General features: G+C 20.6%; 1 protein-coding gene across 1 annotated transcript in view; it reads left to right on the top strand.

Moving 5' to 3' along the window:
* LOC117169643 (golgin-84-like) overlaps positions 1-16030 on the top strand; it is a 44974-nt gene extending 28944 nt beyond the window's left edge. Inside the window, exons 5-7 of the mRNA XM_033356121.1 lie at positions 1447-1686; positions 10934-11155; positions 15764-16030. Coding sequence (XP_033212012.1) covers positions 1447-1686; positions 10934-11155; positions 15764-15823 — 522 coding nt within the window. The 3' untranslated portion in view covers positions 15824-16030. The remainder of the gene's footprint in view (positions 1-1446; positions 1687-10933; positions 11156-15763) is intronic.
* The last annotated feature ends 2970 nt before the right edge of the window (positions 16031-19000 follow it).

Below are 19000 nucleotides of genomic sequence, written 5' to 3'. Positions count from 1 at the left end.
AAATCTAAATTTTTTGCTGACGAATCTGAAATATTCAAAAATCTTGTATAATTTTCTTCAAATTTGTAAGAAATTTTTGAAGATTTTGAGGTAAATTTTTACATTTTAAATGATTTTTCAAAATTTCAAGAAAAATTGGATTAATTTAAAAATATTTTTAGGAATTCAAGAGGTTTTGTATAGATTAAAAATATTCAGGGTGGCCGCTGGACCGGGAAACCGGGAAATTACCGGGAATTTTTTGAGACCGGGAAAAACCGGGAAATGACAGTGAATTATTTTTTAACGGGAATTTAAAAAATTTGTAACTGATTTTAAATCAGTTCAAAATTTAAGAATTTTCATAATTTAACGCTGAAACTTAAACTTTTTCAATTTGATAGTTTTAGCAATATTTAGAAACATTTAATGTACAATTTATAAATGAACATTTTTAGAAAAAAATTGAGTAATTTAAGAGATATTTAAGAGTGTTAAAAGATTAAAAATTATCATGCAAATTTTAGAAAGTTTTCTTAAAATATTCTAGAATCCTTTCTGAAAATTTTGTTTAAATCTGAAAAACTTTAAAAATATTTTCTTAAAATAATTTCTCCAAATGAAAACTTATTTTTAATTTTCCTTAAAATTTTTTTTTCCTTAAAATTACTCAAATTTCGCCTAAAAATAATCTTCAATTGTTATTTATACATCCAAATTGTAAATAAATTTTCTAAAATGTACAGGATTTTATGAAGATTGTAGAAAAAATTCAATTAATTGTGACAGGTATTTAGAAGTTCTAAAAAAATGTCAAAAATAATTTTAAATTTAAAACAATTTTAAAACAACTTCTAGATTTCCCAAAATTTGTAAATAAAATTGTGAATCTTTCCAAGGACGCTTAAACTATTTAAAAATAAAGTAATTGAATTTCTAATTTGAGAAGTGTTCAGTCGAAAGTTTTTCAATTTTTCAATATTTAATGTTTCTACCTTAAGATTCCTTAAAATGATATAATTTTAAAAATTTTAAAGTTCATTGATTGATTTTTTAATTTAGAGCATTGAAAATGATAACCTGGATTTATATTTTTTTATATTAAAAAATGTTAGTACCTTTAATTTTATACGCGTAAATTATTGAGCATTTGAATACAAAATTTAAAAATTAAAAACATTTTAATTTCAATTTTAAAAGTTCAAAACTGAACAGTTCCACTTTGAGTGCTTTCATTTTCAGCTCAGTTTTATTACCTCAAGTGGAAATTTTTTTAGCTTTAGTGTTCCATTTTCTAAATTTCATTGACCGTGAAAAATGTTTGCGAACCGGGAAAAAAGTGGGAAATGACCCGGAATTTATTTCGTTGATTAAAACGGCCATCCTGATATTTTAAACTTTGGAAGCATTTCCGAATATTTATTATTTGAAGATGAGCTTGTAAATTTGTTTTAATTTTAACTTCAGGAAGCAAGAAGTCTGAAGGAAGAACTCACTCTTCAAGAAAATAGCTTGAGCCTAAAATTGAAAAAACAGGAAACGGAAATTGCACGACTCAGGACACAATTGTCCGCAGCTGCGACCCCGAGTAGCGAAGTTGAATCGAGACTGTCGACTCTTACGCAAACTTTGGTTTTGAAGCAACAAGCTTTGGAAAGTTTAACTACTGAGAGAAATGCTTTGAGGTTGCAGCTTGAAAAAATAGAGGTGAGAACATTTTTTTCTTTCTTTCTAGAATATATAAAAATTTGGTGGATTTCAGGATTTAGAGCCTCTTTCCAATTTTCCCTAAAAATCCCCTGATTGATTGGAAATTCAAATATTTGATTAAACATTAATCAGCTTTGTAGGAAATTCAATATTTTTTTTCTAATTCAAACTTCATCATTTTTGTGAGAAATTTGTCTCTTTGGTTAAAAATTGAACCATTTTGTTAAAAATTCGTTGTTTTTTGTTTGAGAATTTTTTTGTTTGGTTGAAATTTAATTTTTTAAGTGAAAATTTAACTATTCCAGTTGAATATTCATAGCTTTGGTTAGAAATTTAACTATTTTGTTGAAAATTGCTCGTTTTCGGTTGGAAATTATTATTTTCTTTTTTTTCGTTATCAATTAATTTTTAAATCTTTTCACTTGAGAATTTATCTATTTGATTGAAAAGTTGAACTATTTTGTTGAATATTCTTTTTTTTTCATGTATTTTTTAACTAAAAATTCAACTATTTCAGTTTAAGATTCATTATTTTAGTAGAAAATTCATCACTTTGGTTAAAAATTCAATTTTTTCAATTTTAAATTTCAATTTGACTAATCATTTTAATTAAAAATTCATCTTTTTGCTTGAAAAATAATCTTTGACCTTTCTTTTGTTTGAAAATTCAACTATTTGGTTGAAAATTTAACTATTTTGTTAAAAAATCATTGTTTTTTGTTTGAAAATTTATTCTTTGGTTGGAAGTTTATTTTTTAACTAAAATTTTAAATATTTGAGTGAAAGATTAATATCTTTGGTTAAAAACTTAACTTTTTTGTTGAAAATACTTCGTTTTGGGTTGAAAATTAATTTTGTTGTTGAAAATTTAATTATTAAATTTCGTGATGAAAATATATATTTTCAGGCGAAAAATCAACAGCTCCATTCGCAGTTTAAATAATTTCTTAAAAATTCATATTTATGCTTGAAGATTCTTGATTTTAGATGAAAATTAATTTTTGAAATAGAAATTTTTTGTTTATATTTTTCGTGAAAACTTGTCTTTCTTATTTGGAAATTCAGGTATTTTTTTAATTTTTTTTTAGAAAATGAATTTTTTTACATGAAAATTCTTCTATTGAGTTGGAAGTTTAACTTCCATTTCGCGATTGGAGATTCTTGATTTTCGTTTAAAATTCATTTTTGTTTCGTTAGCAATTAATTTTTAAAACTGAAAATTTTTGTTTGTATTTTTGGTGAAAATTTGTTTATTTTTTTAGTTGGAAATTCATGCATTTTGAAAATCTTTTTAATTGTAAATTTGTCTGTTTTGTTAAAAATTCATATTTATGGTCGAAAATTCTTGATTTTAGTTGAAAATAAATTTTTGTTTATATTTTTCGTGAAAATGTGTCTTTCTTATTTGGAAATTTAGGTATTTTTCTTTTATTTTTTTTAAGAAAATTAATTTTTTTTACATGAAAATTAATCTAATTGGTTAAAAATTTAACTATTTTATTTAAAAAATCGTTTTTTTTGCTTAAAAATTTATTTGTTGCTTGAAAGTTTATTTTTAAATATAAATTTAACCATTCCAGTTGAATATTCATACCTTTGTTTTTAAATATACCTTTTTGGTAGAAAATTCGTTGTTTTGAGCTGAAAATTAATTTTTTTGACTAAAAATTTACCTTTTCCATTTCGCGATGAAAATTTATATATTTAAGATGAAAAATCAAGAGCTTGATTGACAGTTTAAATAATTTCTATAAAGTTCATATTTATGGTTAAAGATTCATGATTTTATTCGAAATTTGTTTACAGTTAAAAATTAATTTTTGTAACTGGAAATTTTTGGTGGAAATTTCTCTTTCTTAGTTTGAAACTCATGTTTTTTTAGAAAATTAATCTTTTTACGTAATAATTTGTCTATTTGGCCGAAAATTGAACTATTTTGTAAAAAAATTGGTTGTTTTTGTTGGTTGAAAACTTAATTATTCCATTCTTGGTTCCAAATTTATTTAATTTTTTAAATTAAAATTCTTTTTTTTTTTTAATTTGTCTCTTTTAGTTGAAAATTAATATATTGTGTTGGCTTTTTTTATAAAAAATTAATCTTTTTGCTTTAAAATTCATTTAGTTGTTTGAAAATCGAACTATTTTCATTTTTTTGTTGTTAAAAATTAAACTATTCCATTTCGCGGTTGGAGCTTCTTGATTTTCGTTTAAAATTAATTTTTTTATCCGTTAGCAATTAATTTTTAAAACTAAACATTTTTGTTTGTATTTTTGGTGAAAATTTGTTTGCTTTTTTAGTTGGAAATTCATGTATTTTGAAAATCTTTTTACTTGTAAATTTGTCTCTTTTGTTAAAAATTCATATTTATGGTCGAAAATTCTTGATTTTAGTTGAAAATTAATTTTGGTTTGGTTAACAATTAATTTTTGAAACTGAAAATTCTTGTTTACATTTTTCCTGAAAATTTGTTTTTCTTATTTGGAAATTCAGGTATTTTTTTATATTTTTTTTAGAAAATTAATTTGTTTTACATGAAAATTCATCTGATTGGTTAAAAATTTAACTATTTTATTTAAAAAATCGGTTTTTTTGCTTAAAAATTTATTTGTTGGTTGATAGTTTACTTTTTAATGAAAATTTAACCATTCGAATTGAATATTCATACCCTTTTTTTTAAATTTACCTTTTTGGTTGAAAATTCGTTTATTGAGCTGAAAATTAATTTTTTTGGCTAAAAATTTAACTTTTCCATTTCGCGATTAAAATTAATATTTTTAAGATGAAAAATAAACAGCTTGATTTACAGGTTAAATAATTTGTTAAAATTTCATATTTATGGTTAGAGATTCATGACTTTAGTCAAACATTTTTTGCTTTAAAATTCATTTAGTTGTTTAAAAATTGACCTATTTTCATTTTTTATTTATTTTTTTGTTAAAATGTAACTATTCTATTTCGCTGTAAAAATGCATATTTTTTATATGAAAAGCAACTACTTGATTAAAAATTTAAATAATTCATTTAAAATTCATCTTTCGTTGGAGATTCTTGATTTTAGTTGAAAATTAATTTTTTGTTTGTTAATAATTAATTTTTGAAACTGAAATTTTTTGTTGATATTTTTAATGAAAATTTGCTTTGCTTTCTTAGTTGGAAATTCATGTATTTTGAAAACCTTTAACATGAAAATTTATCTATTTGATTGAAAATTATATGTTTTGTTGAAAAATCTTCGTTTCGGGTTAAAAATTAATTTTTTTTGAAAATTTAACTATTCAAGTTTAAATGATTTGTTAAAAATTTATATTTTTGATTAAAGATTCTTGCTTTTAGTTAAAAATTAATTTTTGTTTGGTTAACAATTAATTTTTTAAATTGAAATTTTTTTTCTATTTTTGGTAAAAAATTTTGTTTATTAGTTGGAAATTCATGTATTTAAAACATTTTTTTTATGAAATTAATATTTTTACTTGAAAATTCTTGGTTAAAAGTTTATTTTTTAAGTGAAAATTTAACTATTTCACTTGAAGATTCATAACTTTGTTTTAAAATTGAACTATTCTGTTGAAAATTCGTTGTTATATTTTTTAGATGAAAAATCAACAGCTTGATTGAGAGTTTAAATAATTTGTTAGAAAATCAAATTTATGGTTGAAGATTCTTGATTTTAGTTGAAAATTATTATTTGTTTGTTTAACAATTCATTTTTGAAATTCATAATTTTTTTTTATTTTTGGTGAGAATTTCGCTTTCTTAGTTGGAAGTTTTTTTTTAGGAGGTCGAAAATTTAACTACTTTCTAAAAAATCCGTTGTTTTTTGTTGATTGAAAATTTAATTATTCCACCTTTGGTTCAAAATTTATCTCTTTTTTTTTTTAATTCAAAAGTTCAGTCTTCTTTTTTCTCGATTTTTTTTTGTTAGAAAATTATTCTTTTTTACTTGAAAATTCATATAGTTGGTTGAAAAGTGAACTTTTTTGGTGAATATTCGTTTCTTTTACATGATTTTTTTCACCGAAATTTTAACAATTCCATTTTTTATTATAAATTTATTTTTCTAAGATTAAAATTTAACTATCTTGGGAAAAATTTAATTATTTCATGTTTGGTTGAATTTTGTTTTTAAATTAAACTATTTTGTTGAAAATGCATTCTTTTGTTTTTTGAAAATTTAACTTCCATTTCGCGATGAAAATTTATATTTTTCAAATGAAAAATCAACAGCTTGATTAATATTTTTAATAATTTGTCAAAAATTTAAATTTACAGTGAAAATTTAACTATTTTTAATAAAATCGTTTTTTGTTTTAAAAATTATTTTTTGGTTGAAAGTTTATTTTTTAAGTAAAAATTTATTTTTCCCTGTTGAAGATTCATACTTTTGGTTGAAAATTGAATTTTTTGTTGAAAATTGGTCGTTTTGGACTGAAAATTAATTTTTGTTTGCTAAACATTTAACTATTCTATTTCGCGATGAAAATTGATATTTTTTAGATGAAAAATCAACTGCTTGATTGCAAGCTTAAATAATTCTATTAAAATTCGTTTTTTTTTAATTTGTAAAATTTAACTCTTGTTGAATATTGATGTATTTTGTTGAATTTTTTTTATAACATTATTCTTTTTACTTCAAAATTTATCTAGTTGATTGAAAATTCATTTATTTTGTTAAATATTCGGTTTTTTGTTGCTTAAAATGAATTTATTTAACTGGAATTTTAACTATTCTATTTTTAAATTCTCAGCATAATGAGAAGGTATTATTTTGTATTGTAAATTTATCTTTCTACGATAAAAACTCAACTACTTGCTTAGAAAACTGAACTATTTTGTGAAAATTTTAATTATTCTATTTTTAGCTGAGAATTATTTTTTTTTGCTGAAGATTCGTACATTTGGATGCAAATTCATCTATTTTGTTGAAAATTTAACTATAATCTTAAAAAATTTATTAGAAAATTTATTTTTTGCTTCGAAGTTGATTTTTTAACTAAAAATGTAACTATTTGATCGGAAAATTCATACCTTTGTTTGAAAATTTATCTATTTGGTTGAAAATTTATTCTTTTTTTGTTGAAAATTAATTTTTTTTTATAAAAAAAATCAACTACTTGATTGAAATTATAAATAATTTGTTAAAAATTCATATTTATTGTTGAACAGTCATGATTTTAGTTGAAAATTATTATTTTTTTGTTAACAATTAATTTTTGTATATATTTTTGGTTTTGTTTATATTTTTGTGTGGAAAACTAATTAATTTTTTTACTTGAAAATTCATCTATTTCGTTGAAAATTTAACTATAATCTTAAAAAATCGTTTTTTTTTTGAAAATTGATTCTTTGCTTGGAAGTTTATTTTATAACTAACAATTTAACTATGCCCGTTCAATATTCATACCTTCGGTTAAAAATTTAACTATTTAGAAAAAAAATATTTCTGTTTTCGTTGAAAATCCGTATTCAGAAGAAAAATCAAGTATTTGATTGCAAGTTTAAATAATCGTTTTAAAATTCATCTTTATGGTTGAAGATTCTTCATTATTAAAACATTTAACTATTTTGTTGAAAATTAATCATTTTTTTTGGTTAGCAATTAATTTTCGACATTGAAAATGTTTGTTTATATTTTTGACAACAATTTTTCTTAGTTGGAAATTCATGTATTTGGTTTAAATTTTTTTTGTTTGTGTATTCTTTTCTGTTGCAAATTTGTCTTTATTAGTTGGAAATTCATTTATTTTGTTGAAATTTTGTTTCTTTTTTGTAGAAAATTAATTTTTTTGTTTGAAAATTCATCTATTTGGTTGAAAATGAAACTATTTTTATTCTTTTTTTGTTTTTGAAAATTAAACTCTTCCATTTCTCGATTAAAAATATATTCTTTAGATTAAAAGTAACTAATTGATTGAAAATTTAAATATTTCATTAAAAATTCGTATTTATGATTGAAGTTTCTTGATTTTAGTTGAAAATTTAACTACTTTGTTAAAAATTAATTCTTTTTTTATTAACAATTAATATTTAGTTATATTTTTGGTGAAAAAATGTGTCCTTCGTTTGAAATTTATGTATTTTATTGAAAATTATTCTTTTTACTTGAAAATTCATCTAGTTGGTTAAAAAGTTGAACTATTTTATAGAATATTCTTTTTTTTTTTTTAATGTATTTTTTAACTAAAAGTTCAACTATTTCAGTTTAAGATTAATTATTTTGGTAGAAAATTCATCACCTTGGTTAAAAATTCAATTTTTTCAATTTTTAATTTCAATTCGACTAATCATTTTAAATAAAAATTCATGTTTTTGGTTGAAAAATAATCGTTTAACTTTTTTTGGTTGATAATTCAACTGTTTTTTGGTTGAAAATGTAACTATTTTGTTAAAAATTTGTTGTTTTTTGTTTGAAAATTTATTCTTTGGTTAGAAGTTTATTTTTTAACTAAAAATTTAATTATTCGAGTGAAAGATTAATATCTTTGGTTAAAAATTTAACATTTTTGTTGAAATTTCGTCGTTTTAGGCTGAAAATTAATTTTTTGTTGCTAAAAATTTAACTGTTCCATTTCGCGATACAAATTTATATTTTTTAGATGAAAAATCAACAGTTTGATTAAAGTTTAAATAATTGTATTAAAATTAGTTTTTTTTAATTTGTAAAATTTAACTCTTGGTGGAAATTTATATATTTTGTTGAATTTTTTTTTATAAAACTATTCTTTTTACTTCGAAATTTATCGAGTTGATTGAAAATTCAACTATTTTCTTAAATATTAGTTTTTTTTGTGTGCTTAAAATGATTTTATTTAATTCAAATTTTTAATTACTCCATTTTTACATACTCATTATAATGAGAAGGTTTTTTTTTTGTAAATTTATCTCTCTACGATAAAAATGTAACTACTTACTTGAAAATTGGACTATTTTGTGAAAAATTTAATTATTCCATTTTTGGTTGAGAATTTTTTTTTAGCTGAAAATTGAACTATTTAACAACAGCTTTATTGAGAGTTTAAATAATTCGTTAGAAATTCATATTTATGATTGAAGATTCTTGATTTTAGTTGAAAATTATATTTTTGGTTAACAATTAATTCTTGAAAGTGACCATTTTTGTAAAAAATATTTTTGGTGAAAATTTTTCTTTCTTAGGTAGAAATTTATATAATTCTTAAAGAAAATTAACGTTTTTCCTTGAAAATTCATCTATTTGGTTAAAATTTGTGTCCAGTGTGTTAAAAAAATCGTTTTTTTTTTGAAAATTTATTCTTTGGTTGAAAGTTTATTTTTTAAGTGAAAATTTAACTATGTTGTTGAAAATTAATTTTTTTATGAACAATTAATTTTAATTTTAATTTTTGGTGAAAATTTGTCTTTCTTTGTTTGAAATTTATGTATTTTGTTGAAAATTTGTGTTTGTAGAAAATTATTCTTTTTACTTGAAAAATCATCTAGATTATTCAAAAGTTGAACTATTTTGTTGAATATTATTTTTTTTTGTTTAAAAATGTATTTTTTAACTGACCATTAAACAATTTCAGTTAAAGATTCATATCTTTGGTTGGAAATTTAATTATATTGTTGAAAATTCCTTGTTTTTGTTTGAAAATTAATTTAAAAATTCAATTTTATGGTTGAAAATTCTTGATTTTAGTTGCACATTAATTTTTGTTTAGTTAAGAATTAATTTTTGAGACTGAACATTTTTGTTTGTATTTTTGCTGAAAATTAGTCTTAGTTGGAAATTCCTGTATTTCTTTAGAAAATTAATCTTTCTACTTGAAAATTGATCAATTTGGTTGAAAATGTTTAATATTTTGTTAAAAAAATCGTCGTTTATTGTTTCAAAATGTATTCTTTGGTTGAAAGTTTATTTTTTAAAAGAAAATTTTACTATTCCAGTTGAAGTTTTATACCTTTGGTTAAAAATTTAACTTTTTTGTTGAAAATTTGTCGTTTGGGGCTGAAAATTAATTTTTTTTTTGCAAAAAATTTAACTATTCCATTTCGCGATGAAAACTTATATTTTTTAGATGAAAAATCAACAGGTTGATTGAGAGTTTAAATAATTTGTTAAAAATGTATATTAATTGTTAAAGATTCTTGATTTTAGTTGAAAATTTAACTACTTTGATGAAAATTAATTATTTTTTAATTAACAATTTATTTTTATTTTTGGTGAAAATTTGTCTTTTCTAGTTTGAAATTGATGTATTTTGTTAAAAAATTTCTGTTCGTAGAAAATTATTCTTTTTACTTGAAAATTCATCTTTTTAGTTGAAAAATAATCTTTTAACTTTCTTTTTTTATTTACAATTGAACTATTTGGTTGAAACTTTTTTTCTTTTTAGTTAAAAAATTTAATTATTCGATTGAAAATGTATCTTTTTTTATTTCAAAATTTAACTACTTTCTTGAAAATTCATGTATTTTCGTTGAAAATTTGTTTTTTTTCGGTAAAAAAATTCATGTTATTGGTTGAAAAGTCCACTACGCATTTAGTGTTTTTTTCTATTTTGTTGAAAATTCAACAATTTTATGTATAGATTGTATAAGGAGCATTTGTTTCCCTCTCTATTTTTACTAAATGTCCCCTAAAACGCATAAAATTCGTTTTTTTGTTTTTTAATTTTTGAATATAATTGTTTAGTTATTGAATATTGAATAGAAATTAAATACAACAAAATTTCCAGCGGAATAATTAGAATAATTGATCTAAATATTTCAGAAAACATATAATAATTTCAAGAATCGCAAATTTTATTATAGTCTTTTTTTATGAAAATGAAATTGGTCTAAATAACTGTAGAATTTTAAAAATATCAATATAAATTCAATTAAAAAAAGAAGGTTTAAAATTGGTTTATTAGATCAATTAAACATTATCAATTTCATCAAGGATTACAAATAATTAAAGTATTTTCAATTCCTCTTTCCTGAAAATATTTAAAAACCTGAGAGCTATCATTTTGAAAAAAAAAACATAGTAAAGAGGCGATACAGAAGCAATAATTTTTATTTAATTTTTGCTACCTATTATTATATAAAATTTAAGCAAAAATAACAATAATTAATCAATAATTAAATCAAATAATAAATAATTTAATCTTCTAAAAGTCTTTTATTTTTCTCTTCTTTAGGATAACTGAGAATTCCAATTTAATGTAATTTTAATTTTAATTCTAAATAATTAAAATTGAATTGACAACAAAATTAATTATGATTTTTTGTCGGGGTTTTCAGGGAGAATACAGAAATTCGAGGAAGAATCATTTATATAATAATCCAAATGATACTGACGACGCAAAAACACAGGTTCCCACTTTTTTAATGGAAAATCCATTCGACACGGGCGTCACTCGCCGAGTAAAACGTGCTTATTCCTCATTGGATGCAATTAGTATTCGAACTGGAGTTTTTTTAAGACGATATCCCCTAGCCAGGATCCTGGTTTTGATATACATGGTAATTATTATTTTTTTCATTTAAAATCAATTAATCAATTTATTTTCTTTCCGAAATTTCCAGTTTTCTAACTTGATTTTTCAAAAGTATTAAAAATTAACTTTAATGTTTGTTTAAAAATTTGTTTAGTCTATACATTATAATCTTTTCCATATTGCTATTTTTCTCGTCTTTTTTTCAACTAAATGTAAAAAAAAAGGAACTAAATAAGATAATTGAACTATTTTTGGGTAAAAGTTGAACTTTCTTAAACATGAATTTTTTTTTGAAGATTGACCTCTTGGATTAAAATTTTCAATATTTTGTTGAAAATTCTTTCTTTTCTGGTTGAAAATTAATTTTTTCAACTGAAAATTTAACAACTTTATTTTTGATTAAATATTTATTTATTTTAGTTTGAAACAGTAAAATCATTCTTGGTGGAAATACAAATTTTTTTTCGTTTAAAAATTCATCTCCTTTGCAATAAATCTAGTCCATTTTTGTTTAATGATGCAAATATTGAGTTGCAAATTTTTTTTTTTTTTAGTTTGGGATTCAAATATTTTGTTAGAAATTATTTTTTCTTTGCTTGAAAATTTATCTTTTTTAGTTAAAAATTCATGTAATTTGTTAAAAATTTGTCTGTTTCTATAGAAAATTAATTTTTCTGCTTGAAAATTCAATTAAGTGGTTTAAAATTGAACTTCATTGTTTAAAGTAGTCGAAGTTTTAACAAAAAAAAAGTTTTCAACCACAAAAATGAATTTTCAATTTAAAAAATTAATTTACAATAAAAAGAGGCGAAATTTTGATAACTTGCATGAATTTTCAATTTAAAAAATTTTCAACGAACGTATTTTGTGCCCAATTGATTTGAAAAAAAATTCGGGTCTAGTTTTTCGTTAAAAATTTAAATATTTCAGTAGAAAATGCAACTATTCATTTTTTTGTTTTGTAGAAAACTCGTACCTTTGGAATGAAAATTCAACAATTTTTGTTCTTTACAAAAAAAAAGGTTTGGTTGATAATGAAAATATTGAGTTGAAAATTAATTTTTTTTTGGTTCGGGATTCAACTGTTTTGTAAAAATTATTATTTTTTGTTTGAAAATTACTTGTTTGAACTGAAAATATAACTACTTCATTTTTTGTTGTAAATTTATCGTTTTTAGTTGAAAATTTAAAAATAAGTTATCTACCAAAAAGATGAATTAAAAAATATTAATAATTAATTTTTAACCAAAAAAAGAAGAAATTGTAAAAAAAATGTTCTGTTAATTCATCTTTATTAGTAAAATACTATTGAAATTGTTGATTGAAAATTTAGCTACTTATATTTTTTCGTCAAAAATGCAACTCTTTTATAGAAAAATCGTTCTTTTGCCATAAAAATTCAAAAATTTGCTTGAAATTCTTTTCACTCGCGACAGTAAAATAATTCTTTATTAAAAATTAATTTTTTTCGTTTAAAAATTCACCTATTTTGTTATAAATCCAATCTTTTTTTGGTTAATGATGCAAATATTCTGTTGAAAATTAAACGATTTTGGTTGGGGATTCAACTATTTTGTGAAAAATGATTATTTCTTTGTTTAAAATTTAATTTTTTCAACCAAAAATATAACTACTTCATTTTTGGTTGAAAATTCATATTTTTAGTTGAAAATGCAACTATTTGTTTGAAAATTCATGTAGTTTCTAAAAATTTTCCTTTTTCGGTATAAAATTAATTTTATTTCTAAAAAATTCAATCAAGTGGTTGAAAATTGAATTTTGTTAAAAATAGTTAAAATTTTGGCTAAAAATCAGTTTTCAACCAAGAGATGAATTTTCAACTAAAAAGATTAATTTCCAGTAAAAAAGACGAATTAAAAAAAAGAATAATGAATTTTCAACTTAAAAAATAAGAAATTGTCCAAAAAAATTATCTGTTGTTATTTCATCCTTATTAGTAAAATACTATTGAAGTTTTTGCTTAAAAATTAATTTTTTTCGTTTGAAAATTCATATCTTTTGGAAGAAATTGAGTCTTTTTTGGTTAAAACTACAATTGTTCAGTTAAAAATTAATTTAATTTAGTTGAGGATTCAAAGAGCTTTGTTAAAAATTCTTACCTCTTTGTTTGAAAATTAATTTTTCAAAATTGAAAATCTAAAATATTCATTTTTGGTCGAAAACTAATCTTTTTTAGTTAAAAATTCAACTATTTGGGTGAAATTTGGTTCTTTCTTGACAGTATAATCATTCTTGGATAAAAATTCATTCAATTGTGGAAAGGTAATTTTTTTAATTGTTTTTTTTTTAAATTAAAATTTCAACTATTTGTTTGAAAATTCATGTATTTGGTTAAAATTTTGGTTTTTTGGTCAAATATTAATCTCGTTGGTTGAAAATTGAACTATTTTGTTGAATTTTTTTTCATTTTATTATTTTTTCTTAACGGAAAAATGATTTGTTTTGTTTTTGGTTGAAAGTCGGTCCTTTTTATTTGAAAATTCTACTATTTGGTTAAAAATTTATTATTTATTAATTTATTATTATTTTTGATAGAAAATCCAATTCTTTTTTTTGAAAATCCATCATTTTGGTCTGAAAATTCATCTCTTTCAGTAGAAATTTCAGGCTTCTTTTTGTTAAAAATGAAACTGGATGAAGTTAATTCTGTTTTGATTAAAGGATTTAACTATTTGTTTGACAATTTTTTGGTTTAATTCAATTGTTTTTTATTTAAAATTAAAATCTTTTTTGGTCTGAATTTTTGAAGATTCATCTCTTTGGTTGAAAATATAAATATTTGGTTGAAAACTCTTTTCTTTTCTTGAAAGGTAATTTTTTTATTTGAAAATTTAACTATTTCATTTTTGTTTCATTTCTTTTTAAATTAAAAATTCAACAATTTGTTTGAAAATTCATATATTTGGTTTAAAATACGTTTTTTTTTTGGGTAAAATATTAATTTTTGTTGATGAAAATTCAACTATTTTGATAATTATTTGGTAAAACTATTTAGTTTTAATTGAGGATTTAATTATTTTATTCATTTTTTCAATTCAACAGTTTTTCATTAAAAATTAAATTTTTTATCTAAATATAAACTATCATATTTTTCGTTGTGAATTCGTATTTTTTAATAAAAATTCAAATACTTGTTCCAAAGTTTATCTACTTTGTTAAAGGTTTATTTTTTCGGTTGAAGATTCATTTCTTTGGTTAAAAATTGATCTATTTTGTTGAATATTTTTTTAGTTAATTTTTTTTAACGGAAAAGTCACTTCATTTTCGGTTGAAAGTTGGTCCTTTTTATTTGAAAATTGAACCATTTTTTAAAAATTTATGTAGTCCGCTGAAAATTCGTATTATTTTTGGTAGAAAATTCCATTTTTGTTCTTGAAAATCCATCTTTTTGAGTTGAAAATTTAAATATTTATCTTGAAATTTTGTTCTTTCTTGGTAGTAAAATCTCTATTGGTGAAAAATTCATTTTTTGTTTGTTTGAAAATAAATATCTTTTGGAAGAAATTTAGTCTTTTTTAAATAAAAATGCAACAATTTAGTTGAAAATTAATCTGTTCTGGTTGAGAATTTAATAATTTTGTTAAAAATGCTTTTTTCTATGTTTGAAAATTAATTTTTTGAACAGAAAATTTTAATATTTTATTTTTGATTGAAAATTGACTTTCTTTTGTTGAGAATTACTTTTAATAATTTTTTGTTATTCATTTTTTTCTGGCAAAAATATAAATATTTTTTGGAGATTGTTTTTCTTTTGTTGAAAAGGCATTTTTTTATTTGAAAATTTAACTGTTTCATTTCTTTTCGATTTTGTTTTAAATTAAAAATTCAACTATTTATTTGAAAATTCATGTAATTGGTTTAAAATCCAGTTTTTTGGTAAAATATTAATCTTTTTTGTTGAGAATTCTTCTATTTTGGTAAAAAAAATGTATCTATTTGGTGGAAAATTGATCAGTTTTGACTGAAGATTCAACTATTATATTAAAAAATTTTATTGTCGAATTCAAGAGTTTTTAATAAAAATTAGATTAATTTTTTATCTAAATATCACCTATCACATTTTTCGTTTTGAATTCATATTTTTGGGTAAAAATCCAAATATTGAACTATTTTGTTGAATTTTTTTCTTCAATTTATTATTTTTTCACGGAAAAATGATTTCTTTAATTTTTCGTTGAAATTCGGTCCTTTTTAGTTGAAAATTCTACTGTTTGGTTAAAAATTTGTGCAGTTGGTTGAAAATCCGTATTATTTTTGGTAGCAAATTCAATTTTTATGCTGAAAATCTATGTTTTTTTAAATTCCTCACTTTTGGTAAAAATTTTATGTTTTTTTCTTTGCTAAAAATTTCTTGTTTAAATTAAATTATTTTTTATTCAAAAATTTTAACGTATTTTTTGTTAGAAAATTAAAATTCTTGATTCGAAATTCAATTATTATTTTGAAAATTAAACTATTTGGTTATAAATTGATCTTTTTTATTCAAAAGAATGAAGTCCCTATTGTCATGAAAAATCACCTTATTTCACCTGTTTTTAATTAATAATTAATTTAATTATTAAAATTAATAAATAATATCGAAAATAAATATATAATTTCATTTATTTTTCAGGGTCTGCTTCAATTTTGGGTCCTAGTAGTTCTTCTTTCACAATCTCCAGAGGCTCATTGATTATACCTTCAAAATAGAGAAAAAAATCTGAGGTATTTGTTATCAGTTTGTTGAACTCTGTTATTTATATTAACAAAATTATATTACAGTCTTAGATTTATGAAGAATGGAAAGTGTGTACATTGTAAAGAGAGTATATTTTTACAGCTAGAAATGATGTTTACTGAATAGATACGAGAAATAAAGATAAGGCTGTTTTTAAAATTATATTTTATTTAAATAATTTTATTACTTAAGAATGCAATAAATAACTTAGAGATAAGTAAAATTAAGACCTGTTTACAAGACTTTTTTGACAGGTTATCTCGATTAAAGTATTTTTCATTTTTTTTTAAACTAACGAAGCGGAATATGTATACAGTTTCGTGGATTTGTTATCATTTTTGTTCAGTTTCTAGGGATTCATTTAATATATTTAATTTACAAAAGAAATCAGTTTAGATTAAAAATTTATCTAAATTGTAGACAGTCCGCCAGATTGGTTAAATATAACTGTTTTATTTTTAATATTAAAATGGTTTTTTTTTTACTGAAATAACCGCTGCATTTTTCGTTGAAAATTAATTTTTTGAATTGCACATTCATGTCTTTGGCTGGAAATTTTCTTTTACAAAATACATGAAATTTCAATTTAATGGTTTATTTTTTAACTAGAAAAGTTAATTTTTCAATCAAATAGTTGAAGTTTTGAATAAAAAATATTAATTTTCAACTAAAAGATCAATTTCTAGCAAAAAAGGCGAATTAAAAAAAATGAATTGAAAAAATTTTACTAGTCCATTTTGTTGATAATTCATCTTTTTAGTAAAATATTTTTTTTTTAATTAAAAATTGAACTAAATTTGTAAAAAAAAAATAAATAAACAATTTCGTTGAAAATTAAATTTTTGAATTGCACATTTATCTCTTGGGTTGGAAATTATCATTTACAAAATTACATGAATTTTCAATTTAATAGTTTATTTATTAACTAAAAAAGTCAATTTTTCAATCATATTGTTGAAGTTTTGATTAAAAAAGATTTATTTTTAACCAAAAAGGTTAATTTTCAATCAAAAAGATCAATTTCTAGAAAAAAAAAGGAATTTAAAAAAAAGATGAATTAGAAAAAATTTAACTAGTCTATTTTGTTGATAATTCATCTTTTTAGTAAAATAATACTTTTTTGACTAAAAATCCAACTAATTTTGTAGAAAAGACTTTTTTTTAAGATTCATCTTTTTGAATTCCATATATTTTGTTGCTAATTCTTCTTAATTGGTAAAAAATTGATTTTTTAAATAAAAAATTTATAATCTTTGGTAGAGAATTCATTATTTTTTATTGAAAATTTATCTAAACTGTAGAAAATCCGCCAGTTGGGTCAATTTTATCTGGTTTATATTTAATATTAAAATTTTTTTACTGAAATAACTGCTGCATTTTTCGTTAAAAATTATTTTTTTGAATTGCACATTCATCTCTTTGGTTGAAATTTTTTTTTAGAAAATATATAAATTTTCAATGTAATATTTTATTTTTCAACTAAAAAGGTCAATTTTTCAACCAAATAGTTGAAGTTTTAAATAAAAAAGATTAATTTTCAACCAAGAGATCAACTCCTAGCAAAAAAGATAAATTAAAAAAAAAAGAAATTATTTTTAAAAAAATTTAACTAGTCCATTTTGTTGATAATTAATTTTTTTAGTAAAATATTACTTTTTTGGATTAAAAATTTAACTAATTTTGTAGAACATAATATTTTTCTAAGATTCATCTTTTTGGTTTAAAAATTCAAATTTTCGGTTACAATTTCATGTGTTTTGTTGCTAATTCTTCTTACATCGTAAAAGATTGATTTTTTTAATGAAAAAATTTATAATTTTTAATAAAGAATTCATTTTTTATTGAAAATTGAACTAAACTGTGGAAAATCCGCCGATTTGGTTAAATATAACTGTTTTATATTTAATATTAAAATATTTTTTTGACTAAAGTAACCACTGCATTTTTCGTTAAAAATTAATTTTTTTAATTGCACATTCATCTCTTTGGTTGGAAATTGTCTTTTACAAAATACATGAATTTTTAATTTAATCTTTTATTTTTTAACTAAAAAAGTCAATTTTTCAACCAAATTGTTGAAGTTTTGATTAAAAAAGATTAATTTGTAACAAAAAATATTAATTTCCAACCAAAAAGATCAATTTGTAGCAAAAAAGACGAATTAAAAAAAAAAGATGAATTAAGACAAAATTTAATAAGTCCACTTTGTTGATACTTTAATTTATCTTTTTAGTAAAATATTACTTCTTTGACTAAAAATTCAAGTGATTTAATTAATTTTGTACAAAATACTTTTTTTTTAAAGATTCGTATTTTTGGTTAAAAAAATTAAATTTTTTGGTTACAATTCCATATATTTTGTTGCTAATTCTTCTTCATTGGTAAAAAAATTCGACGAAACACTTAAAATTTCAACTAAATAAAAGAAAATTGTTTAACTAAATAGATGCAGTTTTGAATAAGAAGATATTTTTTCTATTAAAACACGAATAATAAAAATTTTATTGAAAAAAAAATTAAATTTCAATGAAACTAATGAAGTTTTCAATAAAATGATAAATCATCACGCATTTTTAACTATAAAAATTTGAATAATTAAATTTGAAACTAAACTGATGAACTTGTAAATTTAATGACGAGTCATTATTTGAAATATTTGAATTTTCTATAAAAAAGAACATTTTTCAACAAAATAAATTCGTAATTGACGACTTAGTTCAAGTTTTAATTAAAAGTATCTTTTTAAAAAAAGATATTTATTTGAAAATTAATTAAAGTTTAATATTTTAATATTTAATATTTTTAGTTGAAAAATTTAATTTTCCACTAAACTAATTAACTTGTAAATATAATGTCGCGTCTTTATGTGGAGTATTTGAATTGAAAAAAAAATATTTTTCAACAAAATAGATTAATTATCGACGAAATAGTTGAATACGCACATACATATATATATAATCTTTAATTTATATAAATGAATTTTTCTAAAGAAAGAAAAATACTCTTTCAACAAAAAGAGGAAGCGTTAAATTTTCAGTTTGATAAATTAATTTTTAACGAAACAAAAAAAATGAATTTTCAACAAAATAATAAAATTTGCAATCGAACTGATAAATTTCCAACTAAAATTAT

Source organism: Belonocnema kinseyi, chromosome 3, assembly GCF_010883055.1.
Source record: "Belonocnema kinseyi isolate 2016_QV_RU_SX_M_011 chromosome 3, B_treatae_v1, whole genome shotgun sequence".
In the NCBI taxonomy this organism is placed as follows: domain Eukaryota; kingdom Metazoa; phylum Arthropoda; class Insecta; order Hymenoptera; family Cynipidae; genus Belonocnema; species Belonocnema kinseyi.
Note: the sequence above shows the minus strand (reverse complement) of the source record. Positions and strands in the feature narration are given on the sequence as shown.